General features: G+C 36.9%; 1 protein-coding gene across 1 annotated transcript; it reads right to left on the reverse strand.

The window, feature by feature from the left end:
- Positions 1-1481: 1481 nt before the first annotated feature.
- Positions 1482-18317, reverse strand: LOC113238781 (zinc finger protein swm-like; the record flags this gene model as incomplete). Its single annotated transcript, XM_026475613.1, has 12 exons — positions 1482-1635; positions 4727-4876; positions 6396-6527; positions 7298-7434; positions 8066-8163; positions 8721-8847; positions 11323-11436; positions 11948-12048; positions 12642-12779; positions 15935-16027; positions 18007-18128; positions 18210-18317. Coding segments are annotated over 12 exons (1474 nt in total), but the record flags the coding sequence as incomplete, so codon positions are not given.
- Between the last annotated feature and the right edge of the window lie 585 nt (positions 18318-18902).

Raw genomic sequence — 18902 nt, forward strand, 5'->3', positions numbered from 1 at the left:
TTTAGCGCGGACCCGACGTCCATATAATTGTAAGTCAATGGTAAATATGAAGGAAATGTGATGTGCCATCAACCTGCAAAATTTTTATATACAATCAATTTTTTGCATTTCAGTAACTTTGTGCTTTAAGATAAGAGTTTGAGGAAGTAAAGCGACGAAATATGAAAAAAAACCGATTTATTTCATACGCTTTTAATAGACTTCAAAAAAGAAGGTTTTCTACGGCGCTGCAGACGCGCTGTAGTCACTCGATCCAAATGAGCAAGAAGCTTATATACCTCACTAGAGTTTACACATAGAATTTTATGTAGTTGGCGTCATTTCAAAATGTAACTAAAACTAACAAACAAAACTAATATTAAAACTATCTTTTCTCAAAATGTACCATACATTCGCGCGGCTACAGCGCGTTTGTGGCGCGTATACACGTAGATGACACGCGATTACTGCGTGAATTACCCCACTCAATGTTAATAAAAATATATAACCATCTCCCGAACAGCATAAAATGTACTCAGGATTCCAAGGCTTTTGAAAGACAATTAAAAACTCTCTTAATTGATAGGAGTTATTACAATATAACAGAATACTTTAATTATACTTTTGATGACCTTTTTTAAATAATTTAATATGAAATAATAATAGAAAATTATAATTGTATGTTTCTGTGTATAAATGTATAAATTATTTCAATAAGTATTTAGTTTTAAAATTATATCAATTAGTATAGAGTTGAAACATAATGTGTAAATTATATAGTCCTACTAGACACCATTTTGTATGCGTGGTATCAATTAGGAAATAGTACTGTGTAATAATTTTTATCTTATTTTTAAAATGTGTATAGCGCCACTCTCTTTGCAAACACCCTTACAGGGTCACATGTACTGTAATTTTAATATTATTAACATGTGACTATGCAATAAACGATTACTGATTACTGATTACTGAGTTCACGCGTCGTCTGCACGTATAAAATACTCCCTAACAAAAATGGAAGTCAGTTAATTTCCTACTCTATAATATAGCATATTAATAACACAAGCGCAACTACTTTATTTATTTAATTAATTTTATGCAGAGGGAGGGTGGCATAATTAACTGCATGGAAAAATATTCAACACAAGCGCAGCTATTTTGCACGATTTAACCTTCACTGGGTTCGCGGAGTAGCAAATTAATTTACTTCCATTTTTATTAACATGGACTTCCGCAAAGTAACGCCCGAGTTTATTAATTACCCATAGCCTCTAAATAAAAACCTTCTATATTTAGGAAATGCAACTATTTTTTCGGATTTAAATCGCGTATATTTGTTTTTCAAACAAACCAACGTTTCGGATCCTTTACAGGTCCCATGGCCAACCGTGACCATGGGAACATGGTTTAAATCCGGAAAAAAATAGTTTCATTTCCTATGTGTAACGATCGTGAAAACCTAAGAACTCGACCTTCTATGTTATAAAAAGAAATTGACTTACCTGACTCCAGTTTCTGTATAAGTAAAACTTGTTGCTGCAGTTGCTTTTCGAGTAGTGCTTGAGCGCGTTTATGCATCTCCATAACCTGTTTGCTCTTCTCAACTGGTTTGGGTGTCTCCTTCTTTGGTTCTTGGCCGTTGGGGGTTTCTTTTAACTGCATTTTACATACATATATTTACATTAACATTTACGTAATTTATTTTAGTTTATTTATTATTATTACTCAGCTTTAGGTTCCACTGAAAACCAGCGTCACTGCCTAGTCAAATATCAGCCTAGAAAAATTCCCAAAAATGTGGAAAAATTGGAAAAATATAATTTGAAAGGTTCATATTATGTTCTACTAAAATATGAAAAATATACATAATTTCATTAAGAAAGAAGATATTCATAATATTAACCTTAGAACTAAGTCCAAACTCATGGTACCACGATTTCGTTTAACTAAGGTAAACGATTATTTTATGAGGAACTGTATACGTTTTTACAATACGATTCCGGAGTATATATTAAGATTATCATGTCCTAAGTTTAAAACTTACATTGAAAGTATTTTAATTGAAAAGTCATATTACAAAATTAAATAGTATGTTTTAGATAAAGAAGTATGGAAAGACAACAAGAGTCTATAGTCCGTTTTTATTGAAGATGGAAAAATTTGACATTTGCAGGGTTGCCAGTTTTCGTAAAATTTTAAATAGTCATGTAGCTATTGTCGATAGATTTATCGATAGGTTGGAAAGATGATAATAGTTTCCAAAAAATGTATGAATTGTGAGACTTATAACATTCTAATGATTAGTAATTACGTTATCGCCGTCTTTACTCTTATTTTGACGTTTGGCCCGCGAGTATCAAAATCAATTCGTAAAGTATCTACAGACGCACGTTCAAATTATTGCCCTATTGTAGACTATGTACAATACCACCTGAACTCGTTTTTATTCATATACATTTTTAATAATGATAGTTGGATTTGATTATCTATACTGAATTAAAATGAAAAACCACAAAATTTCCCTTTTTGATTTTTAATAGATGTGATGAACTTACAAAAGTTAACAATTCAAATGTACTTATAAATTTTACAATTCAAATGTACTTATAAAATCTACAATTCAAACGTTGACTTAAAATTAAATATGTATAATGCACACTGGGCGGATTCACAAATTACGAAACAAATGTTACGTGTATACGTGTTTCATATACATTTTTTTTAATTCGAAATTAAATTAGTCCTCTTCTGTGTTAGACGAGGTAATGGTATCGTCGGAATCCGATACATGTATAATAAATGTATCACATACGTCGTCAATTAAATGGTCGAGTTGGCGCATTTTCGTTTCGACATCGTTGATAACGTGGTCTACACAATTTTTCCACTTTTGTGGCGTTACATTAGTTATCCCTTCTCCAAGCAATATTTTAACTTCATTCATTTTAAAAGTTTTGTAATTTCTTGCGACGTGCCCCTTTACCTGTGCCCAAACTAACTCCGAAAAACCCGAGTGCTGGCCCATCTCTGGTGCGAATTACGCAATTTGACTGTAATGATAGCTTTAATTGACAAACACGTCGTACGCCAAGATTTCTGCACCTAAACAACTACAGCAAGTTATTTAAATAATCTACCAAAGTGAATATTGATTTGCGAATGATTACCTTGGCAATAGTTGGACCTTCGTTTCGGAAAAAGAATTGATGAACCTTGCGTCTTATGGCCTCCAAATGGAATTCATCGAATTTTTCTATGTAGCTTTTTCGCCTGCCTTTCGGTTTAGGGGGCTGAAAGTTCATATTTTCGCATTTTTCTTTTAGAACTCTATAAACAGTTGATTTTGAAATGCCCAGAATGTCAGCCGTTTTTTTAGCACATTCTGTTTTACTAGCAGCTTCTAAAAGTTTTGGATCGCAACCCTTGTTTTCTTCCTGAACAATGTATTTATATACATTCTCCGTCATCATCTTCTCAGTAGTACTGAGAGCAATACGTTGTCTTTTCTTTCGAGGCGATAAAATGCCCGAAGAAGTAGATGGTCCTGGGTTGTCCATATTGAGATGCAATACGCAACAAATACAGTAACAAAAAAAAACTTAACAAAAACTTAACACGATAACAGAAAACAATAACGTGAACTAACAAAAGAAACGTAATAAGCGCGAGCGCAAGTGAGCACATCCGAACAAGCCTCAGAATGGTAGTCGAATGCGGCAAATTCAGCCGGCCCGCTGTGCCCGTGCGGCATTTTATTTATTTGTTTAAATTTTAGTAGCTACTTTTGTCTATAATAAGTAATATAATAACGACTCGCATATACCAATTACCAGCATAAGTAAAGGTGACGTATATTTTTATTATACAGTTTTTTACGTTTTTCAATGTTAATTTATAATAAAAAAAATAAAAGCAATAGTAGCCCAGCAGTGGCACGAATAATGGGCCGATGATGATTCAAATTTAACAAGTTCGGACAATCATTGCGTAAGCGTAACCAATATTCAGTCGATAATTCATTCATTCATTCATTCATATTTATCGACTGCAATCACTAGCTACTTGAGAACGGGCAACACTTTTGCGCAACGAATTGTCAAATTTTTCCATCTTCACTAAAAACGGACTTTAAATTCCACACAAATATGATTCAAAATATATTCTATAACTTTTAAGTTTATTTGAAAAGAACAATCCCTAGAGTTTCTTGCTCGTTCTTCTCTGGGAGGTCAGCGTAGTGAACGAGAAGTAGCTTAAAAATGACGTCAAGTGTAAAAATTTTACCTACGAATAATGATTATTTGACTTGACTTTGACCACTAGAAATATTTTTTGAAATTTCATTTAGCGTGAATTGTAAAATAAAGTTAGCTATACAAACGTCACTTAAGAGAAAAACGAGATTTAAAATGATTTGACACTAGCGAAAAAACCTCCAACAACCACGCCACTACAACTTGTTGTTGGCTCCATCGTTTTCGTTCAGTAATTTCAACTTTTGACAAATGTCAACGTCAAATATGGAAAATTAAAGCAAATATATTGGAAAAACATCCGGAAAAATACTTATTTTCTGGGAAAATGGAATGGATTTTTCCATGACCCAATACTAGTCGTAACCGACTGAAGCCTTTGAATCGATTTTTATGAGATCAATTCAAGAGCGTGTAATCCGATCTGTGGATCAATTCAGAGGCATATGATCGATTCAAAGCAAAAAATCGTGCATTCCTATTACCCAACGTACCTTATCGGCTTGCTGTTGTTTGATGTCTGCAGTTGCCTTGATGTTGTCTCTATTGATCAACACTTTGTTGTGTGACATTGGATGCTGGTTGTTTTGTCTATCAGCGGGCTTGTTTTGTTGGCCGGAAGGCGCCACGTTTTCTTGTTTATTCTGTAATAAATATTTTTAAATATATTACTTTTAAAGACAAGATGGAACATTGTAGAACACGAAAGAAGCCTCCCCACACGACGTACCATTCCTTTCTAGTACGTCTGGTACACCCTGACGCATTGAGTATATAAGCAGAAATAGAGACGAAATAAGGGCCACCATCCCTGGCAACTCATCAGGAAAATGGGACTTATATAACTTTTAAATATCAATTCTAGTTTGGGCAGAAATCACAAATTAGAAGGTTGAAATAGTACAGCGCCAACAACTGACCTTGTGTACTTCTCCGTATATTCCAAAAATATTCTGTATTTGTTGTAATAAAGATAATATCTCTAACTATGGGGGGCTGTTTCATTTGGTGGTGTGGGAATAACAGAAAATATCTAATTACAAAACAAACGAATCACTTTTCAACGGTAATTAAATATGTAATTTTTCTATTTTCGTCCATTATAGCAAAGGTCAAGTTAAACTGGTCGATTTCAAATGAAACAATTGAGGGTCAATTGTTTCGAATTCGGGCTGGCCAATCGGAGCGCAGTTGTTGTCACCGTAACGATTTGACGAAATAGTTTTCAGACAAACTAAATGACGTTTCGTCTCTATTTCTGGTTATATACTCGATGCGCTGACGCATCAATCGGCAAGTACATTACGCCGAATCATTTCACTACGATGGCAAGCATTATAGTGCATGCCATATAACAAATAAAATTAGACTTATGATTTAGGTCCTATAGTCTGTCTTTTTAGAAGACAGAGTAAAATTGAAGATGGGGGAAAATGACATTTACAGGGTTGCCAGTTTTCGTAAAATTTAAAATAGTCATGTAGTTCTTGTCGACAATTTCAACTATAGATTGTGAAAGAAGGTAAAATTTTGTCAAAAATGTTGTTACTAAAATGTGTATAACTAAAAATTGAATTTCATACTCTAGATTACCAATAATCTAAATAAAAAAATCTAAATAAGAATAAAGAATACAATAACGAAATTAGTAATCATTAGAACGCCGCCGTCGTAACATGAGCAGCAGTAGATCTCCTTGTGAAAGAGTTCGTCCAGGGAAGTACTGCCACCTTACCTATTTCTGCCGCCAAGCAGTAATGTGAGCATTACTGCGGCCTGGTTTGAAAGGGTAAGGGTGCTGGTAAAATTACGGGCACATGGGACTTGTCAACTTATGTCTCAGGGTGACGGGCGCAGTGGCAGTGCCTCTCAGATCTTTGCAATTTAAAGCTTTGAGTGGCACTGCAACTATTATGGACAAACGTGTAGCTTACCATCAGGCGCACGACTTGTTTGTCCCGTCACTTGATATTATAAAATAAAAATGAAAAATACCAAAAATAATTTTGGTATAAAAATTTGGTTCAACGGTTTAGGCGTGAAAACTTAACAGACACGAGTTACTTTCGCAGTCCTAATATTAGATTGCATATATATATTCATTTTGGAATTTTTGAAATCTTGTTTCTAGCTGATATAGCACATGTGTTTAAAAGAACTTACATCAGGATTATGCCAGAAGACCTTAATAAATCTATTGTTTAGCACTGCTTCTGTACTCTTGTAGGCGACATTGGCTTCGGTGGGCGAAGAGAAGGTTATTAGTGCTGCTTCTGGATCACCTTCGTAGCAGACCTGTTGGCGAAATAACGATAATTAATAACACCGGGAACTTGTGAAGACACCAAATTTCATAAAAAAAGAAGGGTTTTACTTCAAAAGATATTTTAAAAAACCTGGGAACCCAATAGAAAGAAACTTATACAGGGTTATTTCGTTAATGTTTTGTAGAAAGAGCGAACGCACCATTTCGAAAAAGCTTTCAAGAGAAAATGTTTCAGTTGTTCCGCTCTGAAAGGCCAGCCAGTGTATTAGAACTTGAGCTTTGCCATAATAGACGTAAATTGAAAAATATGTATATTTAATTACCGATGAAGTGTAATTCCGTTTGATTTGTAATTAGATGTTTTGCTGTTTTCCCACACCACCGAATGGAACAGCCCCCCACAGTTAGAAATATTATATTTATTACAATAAATACAGAATATTTTTGGAATATACGGAGACATACACCGCAGGTCGGTTGTTGGCGCTGTACTATTTCAGCCTTCTAATTTGTGATTTCAGCGCAAACGAGAGTTGATATTTAAAAGTGATATAAGTCCCATTTGCCTGATGAGTTGCCAGGGATGGATGGCCCTTACTTCGTCACTATTTCTGGTTATATGCAACATCAGGTGGAGTGGAGTCATTTGCCTGTCATGTATAAAAAAAAAAATAAAAAAATATGCTCGATGTATATAATGTACCATTTGGCGTCCGGCCTGCACCAAGTGGAAAATCGGACCAAAGACATCCGAAACAAGAAAAGAAGTTCTACTGTAGAAAACTTATGTTCCACCAACCTGTATATTCACAATCTTGCCGAACTTGCTAAAATGGTTGTTGAGATGCGTGATGTCGTTGAGGCCGCGAGGCACCTTCTTCACCTCCAGCGAGCAGTTCGCCGCACTGGGGGGTAGGGGAGGAGGGCGCGCGGCACCTGGTGCACAATATTACAGTTAAATTTGTATTGAATTGTCCGCCGGATTCTAACCGACGTCTTCTAGTATACCGTGCCAGACGCTATACCAACTAAGCCACGGAACGAACCAGCGGACCTTACGAATTTTTCTATGTGCTTGTTTGTCGGATCTTCGTCGTTGATTTTCAACGACTTTTTAGCCGTAGCGTATCTGTGAGAAATTATTTCTTGCATAGTTGGTATAGCGTTCGGCACGGTTTGCTAGACGTTGGTTCGAATCCGGATACAAGTATTTTTTTATAATTATTCCATTTTTGTATTAATAATTATAACAAACTAATGGAGTACTTTCACAAAAAATAATTTAACATCACGGTGATTAAACATTCACACATTCCATAAAACTTAAGTACAAACGCCGTAAATTATATACAGACCCAATTGTGTTTATTACGTATTAGTTATAGGATTTTAACAGTAATAGAAATCTAATCGAAACGATACTGCTGGCGTTTTATTTACAGCTGAATATAATTTTTTATCCTGGCCTCTCCAGCCGCTGTCCTGTTCTATGGCCGCTATTGCGCCAGTTTTCAGGTATAATGAAATAAAGTTTCTGATAGTTTGCCATGCAAATAGATGTACTTACCCAATCGGTTGTAGTCGAAGTTCTTCTTCGGCGGCGGCGGGTGTCGCGGCGGCAGGGCCATCAGTGGGCCTCCCGCAGGGGGCACGTCGTGGCGGACTCTACAACATTCGTGTTTCTATTAGTATAACGTAAAATGCCTCTATAAACAGACGACACTCACAAACAGCAGTAGAGCTCCTTGTGAAAGAGTTCGTCCAGAGAAGTACTGCCACCTTACCTACTTCAGCCGCCAAGCAATAATGTTAGCATTACTACGTTCCGGTTTAGAATGGTAAGTGTGTGGCAGTGGCAGTGCCCCTCAGAACCTTGCTATTTAAAACTCTGAGTGGCACTGCAAATGTTATGGACAAGCGTGTAGCTTACCATCGACGACTTGCTCGTGCCGTCACTTGATATTATATTTAAAAAAAAGAAACACCTAGAAGACATTTTATGAATTGGATTCAAATTTTTCGTCGTTTTATGACTTGGATTCAAATTTTTCATCATGTTTTGACTTGGATGCAAATTGATTTTTACTTTACGACCGGGATTAAATTTTGTTCGACATTTTTCGAATTGGATTCAATTTTTTTTTGTGAATATTCGAAATGATTCCAATTTGTTGGATTTTTTATTAATTGGATTGCAAACACTACGTGCAAGACGACATTACCTGGGAATGGGGATGAGCTCCCTCGGCGGGTGCGGCTGGTGCGGGTGGTGTGGGTGCGGGTGCGGGTGCGCGAACGGCGGGAACGGCGCTGGGCCGCACCAGATGTCCGGCGCCAGCGGATTGTACTCTATAATTGGAATTACTTACAAGTAATCATCATTAAATTCTGATTTTTTTAAATATACAACAGACACACCTTTGGCCACAATCTCATCTGATGTTAAGCGACGATGTGACCGACGATGGCACGCGTTTGCCAAAAAAAATGCGTATGCACTCTAGCCTTAAATAGTTCCTGCGCACACTCCCCGAAATGTATCCGATAGAAAACCGACAAGCAGGCTACTTTTCTGCGATGGTCGAGATTTTGTAGCTTCGACTCCACAAGATAATTGTTGTTAATAAGTTTCTTTGCTTTTCGCTCCACCGAGTCTAAGGCAGCCAACTGGTAATGGGCAGAGCCGTCCCAAAGATGACAGCAGTACTCCATACACGATCGAACTTGTGCTTTAAACGGATTTAAAAACTGTTCAGGTGTGAAGTACCGCCTGACCTTGTAAAGTATGCCTAGTTTTCTGGCAGCAGTTTTTGCTTTGCTGCGATGGTCGAGATTTTATAGCTTCGACTCCACAACGATTTGAAACTTATCTCCGAACATCAGGCGAGTGTTACGTCGTTGTTGTGTCGTTAGATTTTCGGGCATTTTATTATATATAAGTAAATAAGAGCGCATTTGACCACCATCTCCCATGATGGAAAGCGACGATGAGGTCGACAGTGTAGTATGCACACCTAAATAATGTCTATTCACTCTCGCCTTGAAAAGGTCCAAGTTATAGCGTTCGGGAAACAAGTCTACAGGCAGGGAATTCCACTCCTTTGCCATTCGCCATATAAATGTGGACGGCAAACGCTTGGTGCGACTAACATCGACGAGATTACCCCGAAGGAAAATGTATGGTATGGCGTAAGTCATCTGCAGGACGGCGTAAAGCTATCGCTATTTAAAGCTTACTGCCCATCGAGTATATAACCAGAAATAGACGAAAAAAAAAATTAAAAAAAAAACTTTTATTACCCATACGCTACGTATTTTTAGTTAATAAACCAGATGCTATATAAATGACAGAAACGATTTTTTTCTTCATCGTGTAAACTTGTCTAAATTGAGATAGTACCGGTTGCCAGTTAACAGTTGATATATTATTGTACACGACGCTTAGACAGCTGAGAGCTTTCCGTGTGTAGTTGATCTATAGGCTACAGGCGTAAAGGTCTGGCAGTAACATCCGAGTTTATAACCACAAATAGAGACGAAATAAGGGCCATATATTCGTGGTAACTCATCAGTGATACATCACTTATAAATAGCAACTCTCGTTTGCACTGAAATAAAGACAGGCCAACAACTGACCTGTGTGTACTTCTCCATATATTCCAAAAATATTCTGTATTTATTGTAATAAAGACAATATCTCTAACAATGGATTGCTGTTCCATTCGGTGTTGTGGGGAAAAACAGCAAAACATCTAATTACATAATCTCAGTACAGAGTACTAAAAAAACCGACCTCAAAAGTACGTGGAATTACGTCTATTTGCTTAGTTTTATTGAAATATCCTTTAGTTCGCCACTATACAGGACTTGACACTGGAATAATAAAAATAGGTTCTCACTATGACACTACTTAAAGTATATCGAGAGAAAAACGCTTTGAATTGGAGAAATAGCAAAATCAACTAAATAATTGCTAAAAGTAATTGCTCCTAAATTAAAGTTAGGCGCTATTTATAAAAATGAATCTTCATGCGTGAACAGCCATCATTTGAGGTGGATGATTTTCTTCAAAACAAAAAGACACAACTACACGTACTTTTGAAGTCGGTTTTTTTAGTAAACCGGACTGAAAATACCGGAGTTATCGCGTTACATAAAAAAAAAAGAAAAAAAAAAAGAAAAAAGAAAAGAACATACAGACGAATTGAGAACCTCCTCCTTTTTTGAAGTCGGTTAAAAACAAACAATCAAATTTCATTGGTAATTAAATATTAAATATGTAATTTTGCAATTTCAGTCCATCATAGCAAAGCTCAAGTTAACTGGTCGATTGAAGTGAAACAATTGACGACACCCGTCAGTTGTTTGGAATTCGGGCTGGCCAATCGGAGCGCAGTTGTCACAGTAATGATATGGCAGAACAGTTTTCAAACAAATGAAATGACATTTCGTGTCTATTTCTGGTTATATACTCGACGGGCAGTAAGCTTTTACAGTCGGTATTCAGGATGCTGTTGTCCACAGACGCTCATGTAGATGGATTTGCCGGCATCATGAGAAAGAGAGCGGCACCTTTGATGCGCAGAATGCGTGGCAGCGGTAACGGCATCGTTAGTATTATTGCTGGCAGGGTCCATGGTTCATTTGTTGAACACTGGACCAAACTTCATGCATACACGAAACCCAGTACATATTTATAAGTTGTAATTACTAACATTAGTAAGTTTTTTTCTCTTTGTTATACTAACCAATATGGATGAATAATCCGAAATAAAGTACTTGAATTTGACTTAAAACCGTACCAACGATGGGTATAATACCTACCAGGTACTGGTGGTGGAATAGTAAGAACCCTTGTAAGGGCGTCGTCTTCTAACACAACCGGGTCAGTACCATGGTCCCACTGGCAGAGGTCGCCACGCATACAGTAACCTTTCTCTGTAACAAAAAGAAATTTCTTTTTTCATCTTGAAACAATCATACTTTTCCTGTAGTCGTCTTTTTAAGACAGAAAGTTTACAATTCATGTTATTCAAATGAATATTGTTGGAAAAAGCGATGAGATATCAACATGAGACATTTAGTAGCAGTAGAGCATCTTGTGAAAGAGTTCGTCCAGGGAAGTACTGCCACCTTATCTATTTCTGCCGCCAAGCAGTAATGTTAGCATTATTGTGTTCCGGTTCTGAAGGGTAAAGGTGCTGGTGGTGATGATTACAGGCACATGGGACTTGCCAACTTATGTCTCAGGGTGACGAACGCAGTGCCAGTGCGCCTCATATATCACTTGATATTAAAATAAAAAAAAAAGACAGTCTTTGAAATACATGTGAAAGTGTTACTTATTCCATTTAATGAGCGATAGCTTTAGAAATTCAACCAAACCGTTTTCGTTACATTTCGTTTAAAATGGATTAGAACAGATTATTGATAGATTTGCTGTACTCACCATCAAAATCGCGACATCTTCGTTTGTTATAGCTATCGTTATGTTCAGGTCTCGAGTCGTTATGCGGAGACAAAGATCTGTCCCGGGACCTATCGCGTGATCTGTAACAGGACAAACAATATTTTTAGTAGTCGAGACTATTCTATGAATCATGAAAGTTATTGGCACTAATAAGGGCCCTTGTAGAACTCTTGAGGATTTTTTTATAATCCATATTGTTAACTTCAAAATTTTACACGCGCTGAAACGCCTTGAACGATAACATCTATCGTTCCTGCTTATAACTAAATTGTTTTCCCAAAACAAAAAAATGCGATAATTCTGAAATTCGTACAATGAAGTATATTTATTTATCGTCAAAGTTTATTTCCTATACAATTAGAAAGAGACTAAATATAGTATGTCCTTGTAACATAGTTACTAATAATGGTACTCATGCAGTCAGGCAATGACTTGTGTGTGACCAGATACAATGACATAAACATACTTCATAGAAAAAAAAAACAAGCAATTTAGTAGTATGTGCTAGCAATTTTTTTGATTTTTACATCCCTTATAAATAAATATTGCTGTAATTTTACAACTTTGTACTGTAGCGACTTGGTTGTGTATAGTGAAAATAATGTGTATAATTTTCTAACATTGATTTATGTTAAGTGGATGGTGTCTTTCATTAAAAAAATAAATACCATACCGTTCTCTGTCCCTAGAGCGAGACAAGCGTTCCCGGTGTTCTCTATCGCGGCTCATTCTGTCTCTTTCTAACTCGCGGGGAGGGCGCAGTCTGTCCCGCTCGTGGTCTCGATCCCGAATTGGTATCGGTGATCTTGATCTGTGGGATAATTATTAAAATAACATGAATTTTGTTACGGTTAGTGTAAGCCCATCGAGTATATAACCAGAAATAGACGAAATAAGGGCCATCCATCCCTGGCAACTGTTCAGGCAAATGGGCCTTATGTCACGTTTGAATATAACCTTTTGTTTGTGCTGAAACCACAAATTAGAACGCTGAAATATGAAATATGAAATATGAAATTAGAACGCTGAAATAGTACAGCGCCAACAACTGACTTGTGTATACGTCCCCGTATATTCCAAAAATATTGTTTTTATTGTAATAAAGGTAATATCTCTAACAATGGGGGGTTGTTCCATTCATTGGTGTGGGAAAAACAGCAAAACTTCTAATTACAAAAGAAATGGAATCATATTTCAAATTTTCGTCCATTAGAGCAAAGCTCAAGTTAAACTGGTAGATTTTTGACGTTGTTTGACGACACCCGTCAATTGTTACTGGCCAATCGGAGCACAATTATCACCGTAATGATTTGGCAGAACAGTTTTGAAACAAATTAAATGACATTTCGTCTCTATTTCTGGTTATATACTCGATGCCTGCAATGAACACTACGGAAGATAATTTTTTGGTCATCTCGGCTTTTATTTTGCTTTTTGTTTCTTTAAAAAACTGAAAAACAATTGGAGGTGAAAACTCTAAAAATGATATGTCTTTGTTTGTTGACATTTATTCTACATTCTCGTGTAGATTGTGCTGTAAGATAGTTGGGATGACATCTGGTTAGCGGCGTATAGTGAAACAGGAACATTCTTGGATAGTATTTTTTAGACATGCGCCGAGTACAAGTTTTACCGAGTAACCGAGTACCGAATATTACTCGGTTTAACATTCAATTCAATTCAATTCATTACAACCGGAACGCGATGATCTCAAAAAGTCTGAAAAGTCCCATTGCTCTAGAATTAGACCGACATGTCAATGAAAGTTTAATGTCGCGAGAGCAGAGTCCTTTCCAATGGTGGGCAGGGCATAAAACAAGAACTGGCACAGTTAGCACGTATTTTTTTATGTGCACATGCTGCAAGCACTGTGTATAGCGAGCGGTTATTTTCCGAAGCGGGTAATGTGTATGAAGAAAAAATGTACAGACTATTACCTGAACGCGCAGAAAGTATTCTTACATCATAACTTCCCTTTGTTAAATTTTAAATATTAATAATGTTAACTTTCTTTTTAAATTACTAAATTGCCACAAATTGACACAATTGTCTAGAATTTGTAGTAATAAATCTCTTTTGATTATTTTATATATATTATTGTTGTTTTCATTTTATTACATCTATAGCTGTAATGCTTATTTTAACCGAGTACTCTTCTCATGAACCGAGTTATTCGGCCGAGTACGAGTAGTAAAAAAACGACCGAGTACACAGAGTAGCAAACGAGTACTCGGCGCATCTCTAGTATTTTTGCGAAAAATTGCTTCTGGTGGCGTGGACTTCCCGGAACTCATGTCCAAGATTTCTATTCGAGCCCCTACAAAGTCCCTTAGGTTTAATTCACTTTTGTGCGTACCTCTGGCCTTATGCAATATGACAATATGAATGCATATCTCTTATGTGCGAGTAATAGCTTCAATGTATTGTCCAGCATGTTGATATTGACCTTTTTAACAGTAGTGTTGCATCGGTGGAGCGTCTTAAGTAGTTTGTTATTTGGCGAGTAGGTATTTACTAAGTGTTGCGAAAATGACATTACCTATACAGTATAGTTAGTAGTTATATAGTTAGAATTTAATGCTCATTATCTTGAATGTGTCTATCGGTGAGGACCTATAATTAGCTCTCCATTTTTATTTCAGTTTTTACTCTGTAAGATAGCCATTGATCTTCCAATAAGATAAAATAATAAAAAAAGTGTCTTTATTCGTTCATGGTGCAAACAAAAGTGACTTAATAATTAAATTATAATAGAATTTATAATTAGTATTGCAAAGGGTAGCTGATTAAAAAGTTTCCACAAAACGAAAAAAAAAAAAAACGAAAATAAAATTGTTTACTTAATATATCGTCAATTCGAAACTGCTTTGTTTTGCATTGAGCTTTGACGCGAGTTTGCCGGAGGTAAAAGTTGTGCTGGGCAGCGATCCCATAAGTGATAGTCTTATCAGATTAAATTTTTTTAAATTTTAGAAAAATAAATGCCGAGTTGTGTCCTAAAATTATACATTCCATAAATTATTTGACGAACGTCAAAACGGCCATCATAGCGTGCCCGTACTTTAAAGATATCACGTTGCTTCAACACGTTACAACATCGAATTTGGCTAGAGAGTATGGATACGACAGTTTTCGTAGAAACATCATAGGAGAGACCATAGAACAGAAAGGCAGTTATTTAGATCAGATAAGGGAAAAAAATAATGTCGTGTTGTATAACAAAATCAAAGTTAGGGCACTTAACAGAGATGGTTGGTGATTACTACATCGACAGGAGCCTAGGTCTTATATAAGAAGAAAGAAGATATATACATATAGTCTGTTCCAATTCATTGTACCATAAAAGTAAACAAACAGATTATTGACCCGACCATAGACAGTTTAGTGATGACCAACAATACTGCCAACTAGAAATCGATTAATTAATTGAATGAATTGATTTGTTTAATTGAATCAGTTGAAATAACTGGGTTTTATATAATACAATGGGTTACGCCATTTCACTGCTGATTACTATAAAAAATATGTGATGATATTTCATACATGAGATTACAGTTTTTTTCTTACATAACACACAAAAGCAAATTTAAAATTTCCGAAATCTAATTTTAAATGCTCTTTCAAAATCCTCTTTCGATTGTGATAAAATTTTCGATTTTACTAATCGATTACAAAAACTATAATTGAATGAACCGAATGAGTTATTCCCGTACAGCCCTATGCAACCATACACTATTCACAAGTCTATATTTGATTACTAACCTCATTTTTGAACTAACATTTTTCAAAGAACATATCATGTTATTCAAATGAATATTGCTGGGAAAAGTGATGAGTTAAGTCGAAATCTCCAAAATATACGTGAAAGTGTTAATTATTCCATTTCTTGAGTGGTTGCTTTAGAATTTTAGCCAAACCGGTTTGTTTACCTTTCTGGATTGGAACAGACTTTAGATAGAAACTCACCGAGATCTGCTAGCTGGTCGTTCGACAAGCGCAGGCGGTGGACTCCTGTTGCGGTAGCGACCGCGCGGTGACGGTGATCTCGATACTGGTCTTCTGCGAATAAAAAATCAGCTTCATATACAAAGTTTACTCTGGCTTAACCTGCAGTAAAGCTCACTGTGAAAGAGTTCGTCCAGGGAACTGCTATCTTACCTATTTCTGCCGCCAAGTAGTAATGTGGGCATTATTGCGTTACAGTTTTGAAAGGGTAAGGGCGCTGGTGAAATTACGGGCACATGGGACTTGTCAATTAATGTTAACGTAACGGGTGTGGTTGCAGTGCCTTTCAGATGTGTCGCTCACCAACAGACGCACGACTTGTTTTCCCGTCACTTGGTATAAAAAAAAAACAAATCTTTACTGTAAAATTTACTTAGTGGTAAGCGACTTGGTTACTCAACACTTTCAGTGCCACTCAAGAGCTTTAAATCGCAACGACCTGAAGGGAATTGTCACTGCGTCCGTCACCCTGAGATAAAAGTTGATTTGTCTCAAGTAATTTCACCAGCACCCTTACCCTTCTAAACCGGAACACAGTAACGCTCACATTCTCGTTTGGCGACAGAAACAGGTAAGATGGGAATTGTTGTGACACTATCTACCGACCCGAGAGATAGGGCTTTCCGGAGAGACTATGGGCCTGCTTAGATTATTGGGACCTGGAGAGATGTCGTTTTTCGTCGTCGGGAAGTGAGGTGTGGAAGAAAACTAGTGGACTTTAGTCAACTGCTTAGCGGTGGCAATCGTTAGTTGTGCAATGCGCAACGGGATATGAGCGTGCCTACAGTTCCGGTAAAATAGGGAGGTTACTGTACGTGCACCCAGGACGGCTCACCCGAGGCACTAGCCTCTTGATGAAGTCGGTGGCAACGGTCTGTGACAACCCTGTATACCGTATGTGGAGTCAGAACCTGAACGTAGAAGGTTCCTGTGCAGGTTATAGTGCTATTCTCGTATACCCTAAGGGTTTGTAGGGAGGGTCACTATAATCAAAACTAATTGATGCTTTACTTTCTCAAACACGTATCTTATAAAGATAGATAGATAAAACGTTTATCTGGATCTACAGACACACATAAATAACAGAAAAATATGTAATACAATAAAAAGAAAGAAAAAAAAACCAGCAGAGTCGCAGCACTGCCAAACACTCAGTTATGTATGTGTGCTGTAGCAGTGCAAAAAGGCCATAGCTCAGCATCGGTGTTTACTCAGGAGCAAACCGCTGATTTTCAGCTATAACCTAAATAGAGGATGCCGCGGACACGATAACCAACCAGCGGACACCTATTTTCATGTTGTATAAATTAAACAAATAATAATTTCGAAACTAAATAAAATACGGAAGATAAAACAAACATACTAAATAATAAAAAAATTTTTTTAGTTTTAATTTAACTATATTAATAATATAACCAATTATAAATTACACAATGTTATGTAGGCAATTTTCGCTACCTAAGAAAAGCGCTGTGGAATACCCTTTTTTTGAGAGTCTAGAACAAGTGCATTTACCTTTTCCTTGAAAGTGCATTTAGATTTTGGAAGTTGTTAGATTTAGATTTTTAGAGGAGTGATTATTCAGGGGATGACAAAACTTTCTATTTGTTTCAAATTTCTTATCAAGGGTGTTAATTTCGATGCATTACTTTAAGAATTTATTACATTTCAGCATTGACTTACAAATAAATGGGCGACGGGTCTAATACAAAAACCACGAAAAAAATGTCCCAAGTCAACCTATTTAAACGTAGTGACATGTAAAGGAATATGAAAAAGCTAAAACGTTGAATTTAAATTGTAATGTCATCGCAGTACTGTCTAATTTTGCTTGCTTCGCTATCAGTCGAACAAACGAAGACTAGAGCGTGAATGACGCTCTGTATACGATTTTAACGCCCTATAAGTTCGGACACTTTTTAGCGCGGACCCGACGTCCATATAATTGAAGTCAATGCATTTCAGTTTCATTGTGCCTTAAGATACGAGTTTGAGAAGTGCGGCGACGTAATGTCGTAAGAAGCCGTCGGTACCTCTTGTCGTAGCCTCGGTCGGGGCGGTCGCCGTGGTCGGGCTCGCGGTTGTGCCGTCGGGCGCGCGCGCGCCGCTCCCACGAGCGCGAGCGGCGCCGGCGCCGGTCCTCCTTCTCGCGGACCTGCCGACGGACGATCTCATGTCATGTCTCCTCCTTTCCAAAGCTAACATTTTTGTCCACTCTTTTTGGTTCTATACTCACCGGATCTCCCCGTCTATCTCGTCTTCGCGGCGGCTGGTCCACCGGCTCCTCCAGCAGTTCAGTGAGTGGCAAAACCTGCAATGAATAAATCCGTCTTACGAATCGGTACTAAATTTTTTCCCGCACTAATACGGTTCATTTTGCTTTGGTCGAGCGGCTGGGCAATTTATGTTTTTATGTATACGTGTTCTATTTAGTTAAGTTGATGTCAAAAATTATTGGTATATGTAGTAAGTACCTATTGAATACAGCGGTTTTCTTGTAAAATTTCGAGGGAAGTTTGTGCTTTTTTTTCTATCGTGAAAATTTTTAAGAATCGTGTTTTCACACATCTTAATATATATATATATATATATATGCTTGTATACGGTGGATATATATATATATATCCACCGTATACAACCGTGTGTGTATATATATATATATATATATATATATATAATTTTACTATATATTTACACGCAAAATAGGCGCCTTGACGTCGAGTTGCGGACACCAGCCCTTTACACCAAGTACCAAGTAGTACTATATATTTTTTCCTAAGTGATCGATTCAACACTCTCACTGCTATGCGAAATCAACCAAAGTCATTTGAGGTTAAGAGTCTTAATCACTAAGGGTCGTATTCTAGAACTCTACTCAATGTTCAAGTCAGGATTGCAATTGAAACACAAGCACTGGAAATACGACCCT

This window comes from Hyposmocoma kahamanoa, unplaced genomic scaffold, assembly GCF_003589595.1.
Source record: "Hyposmocoma kahamanoa isolate Upper Pololo Valley unplaced genomic scaffold, ASM358959v1 98233, whole genome shotgun sequence".
NCBI lineage: Eukaryota > Metazoa > Arthropoda > Insecta > Lepidoptera > Cosmopterigidae > Hyposmocoma > Hyposmocoma kahamanoa.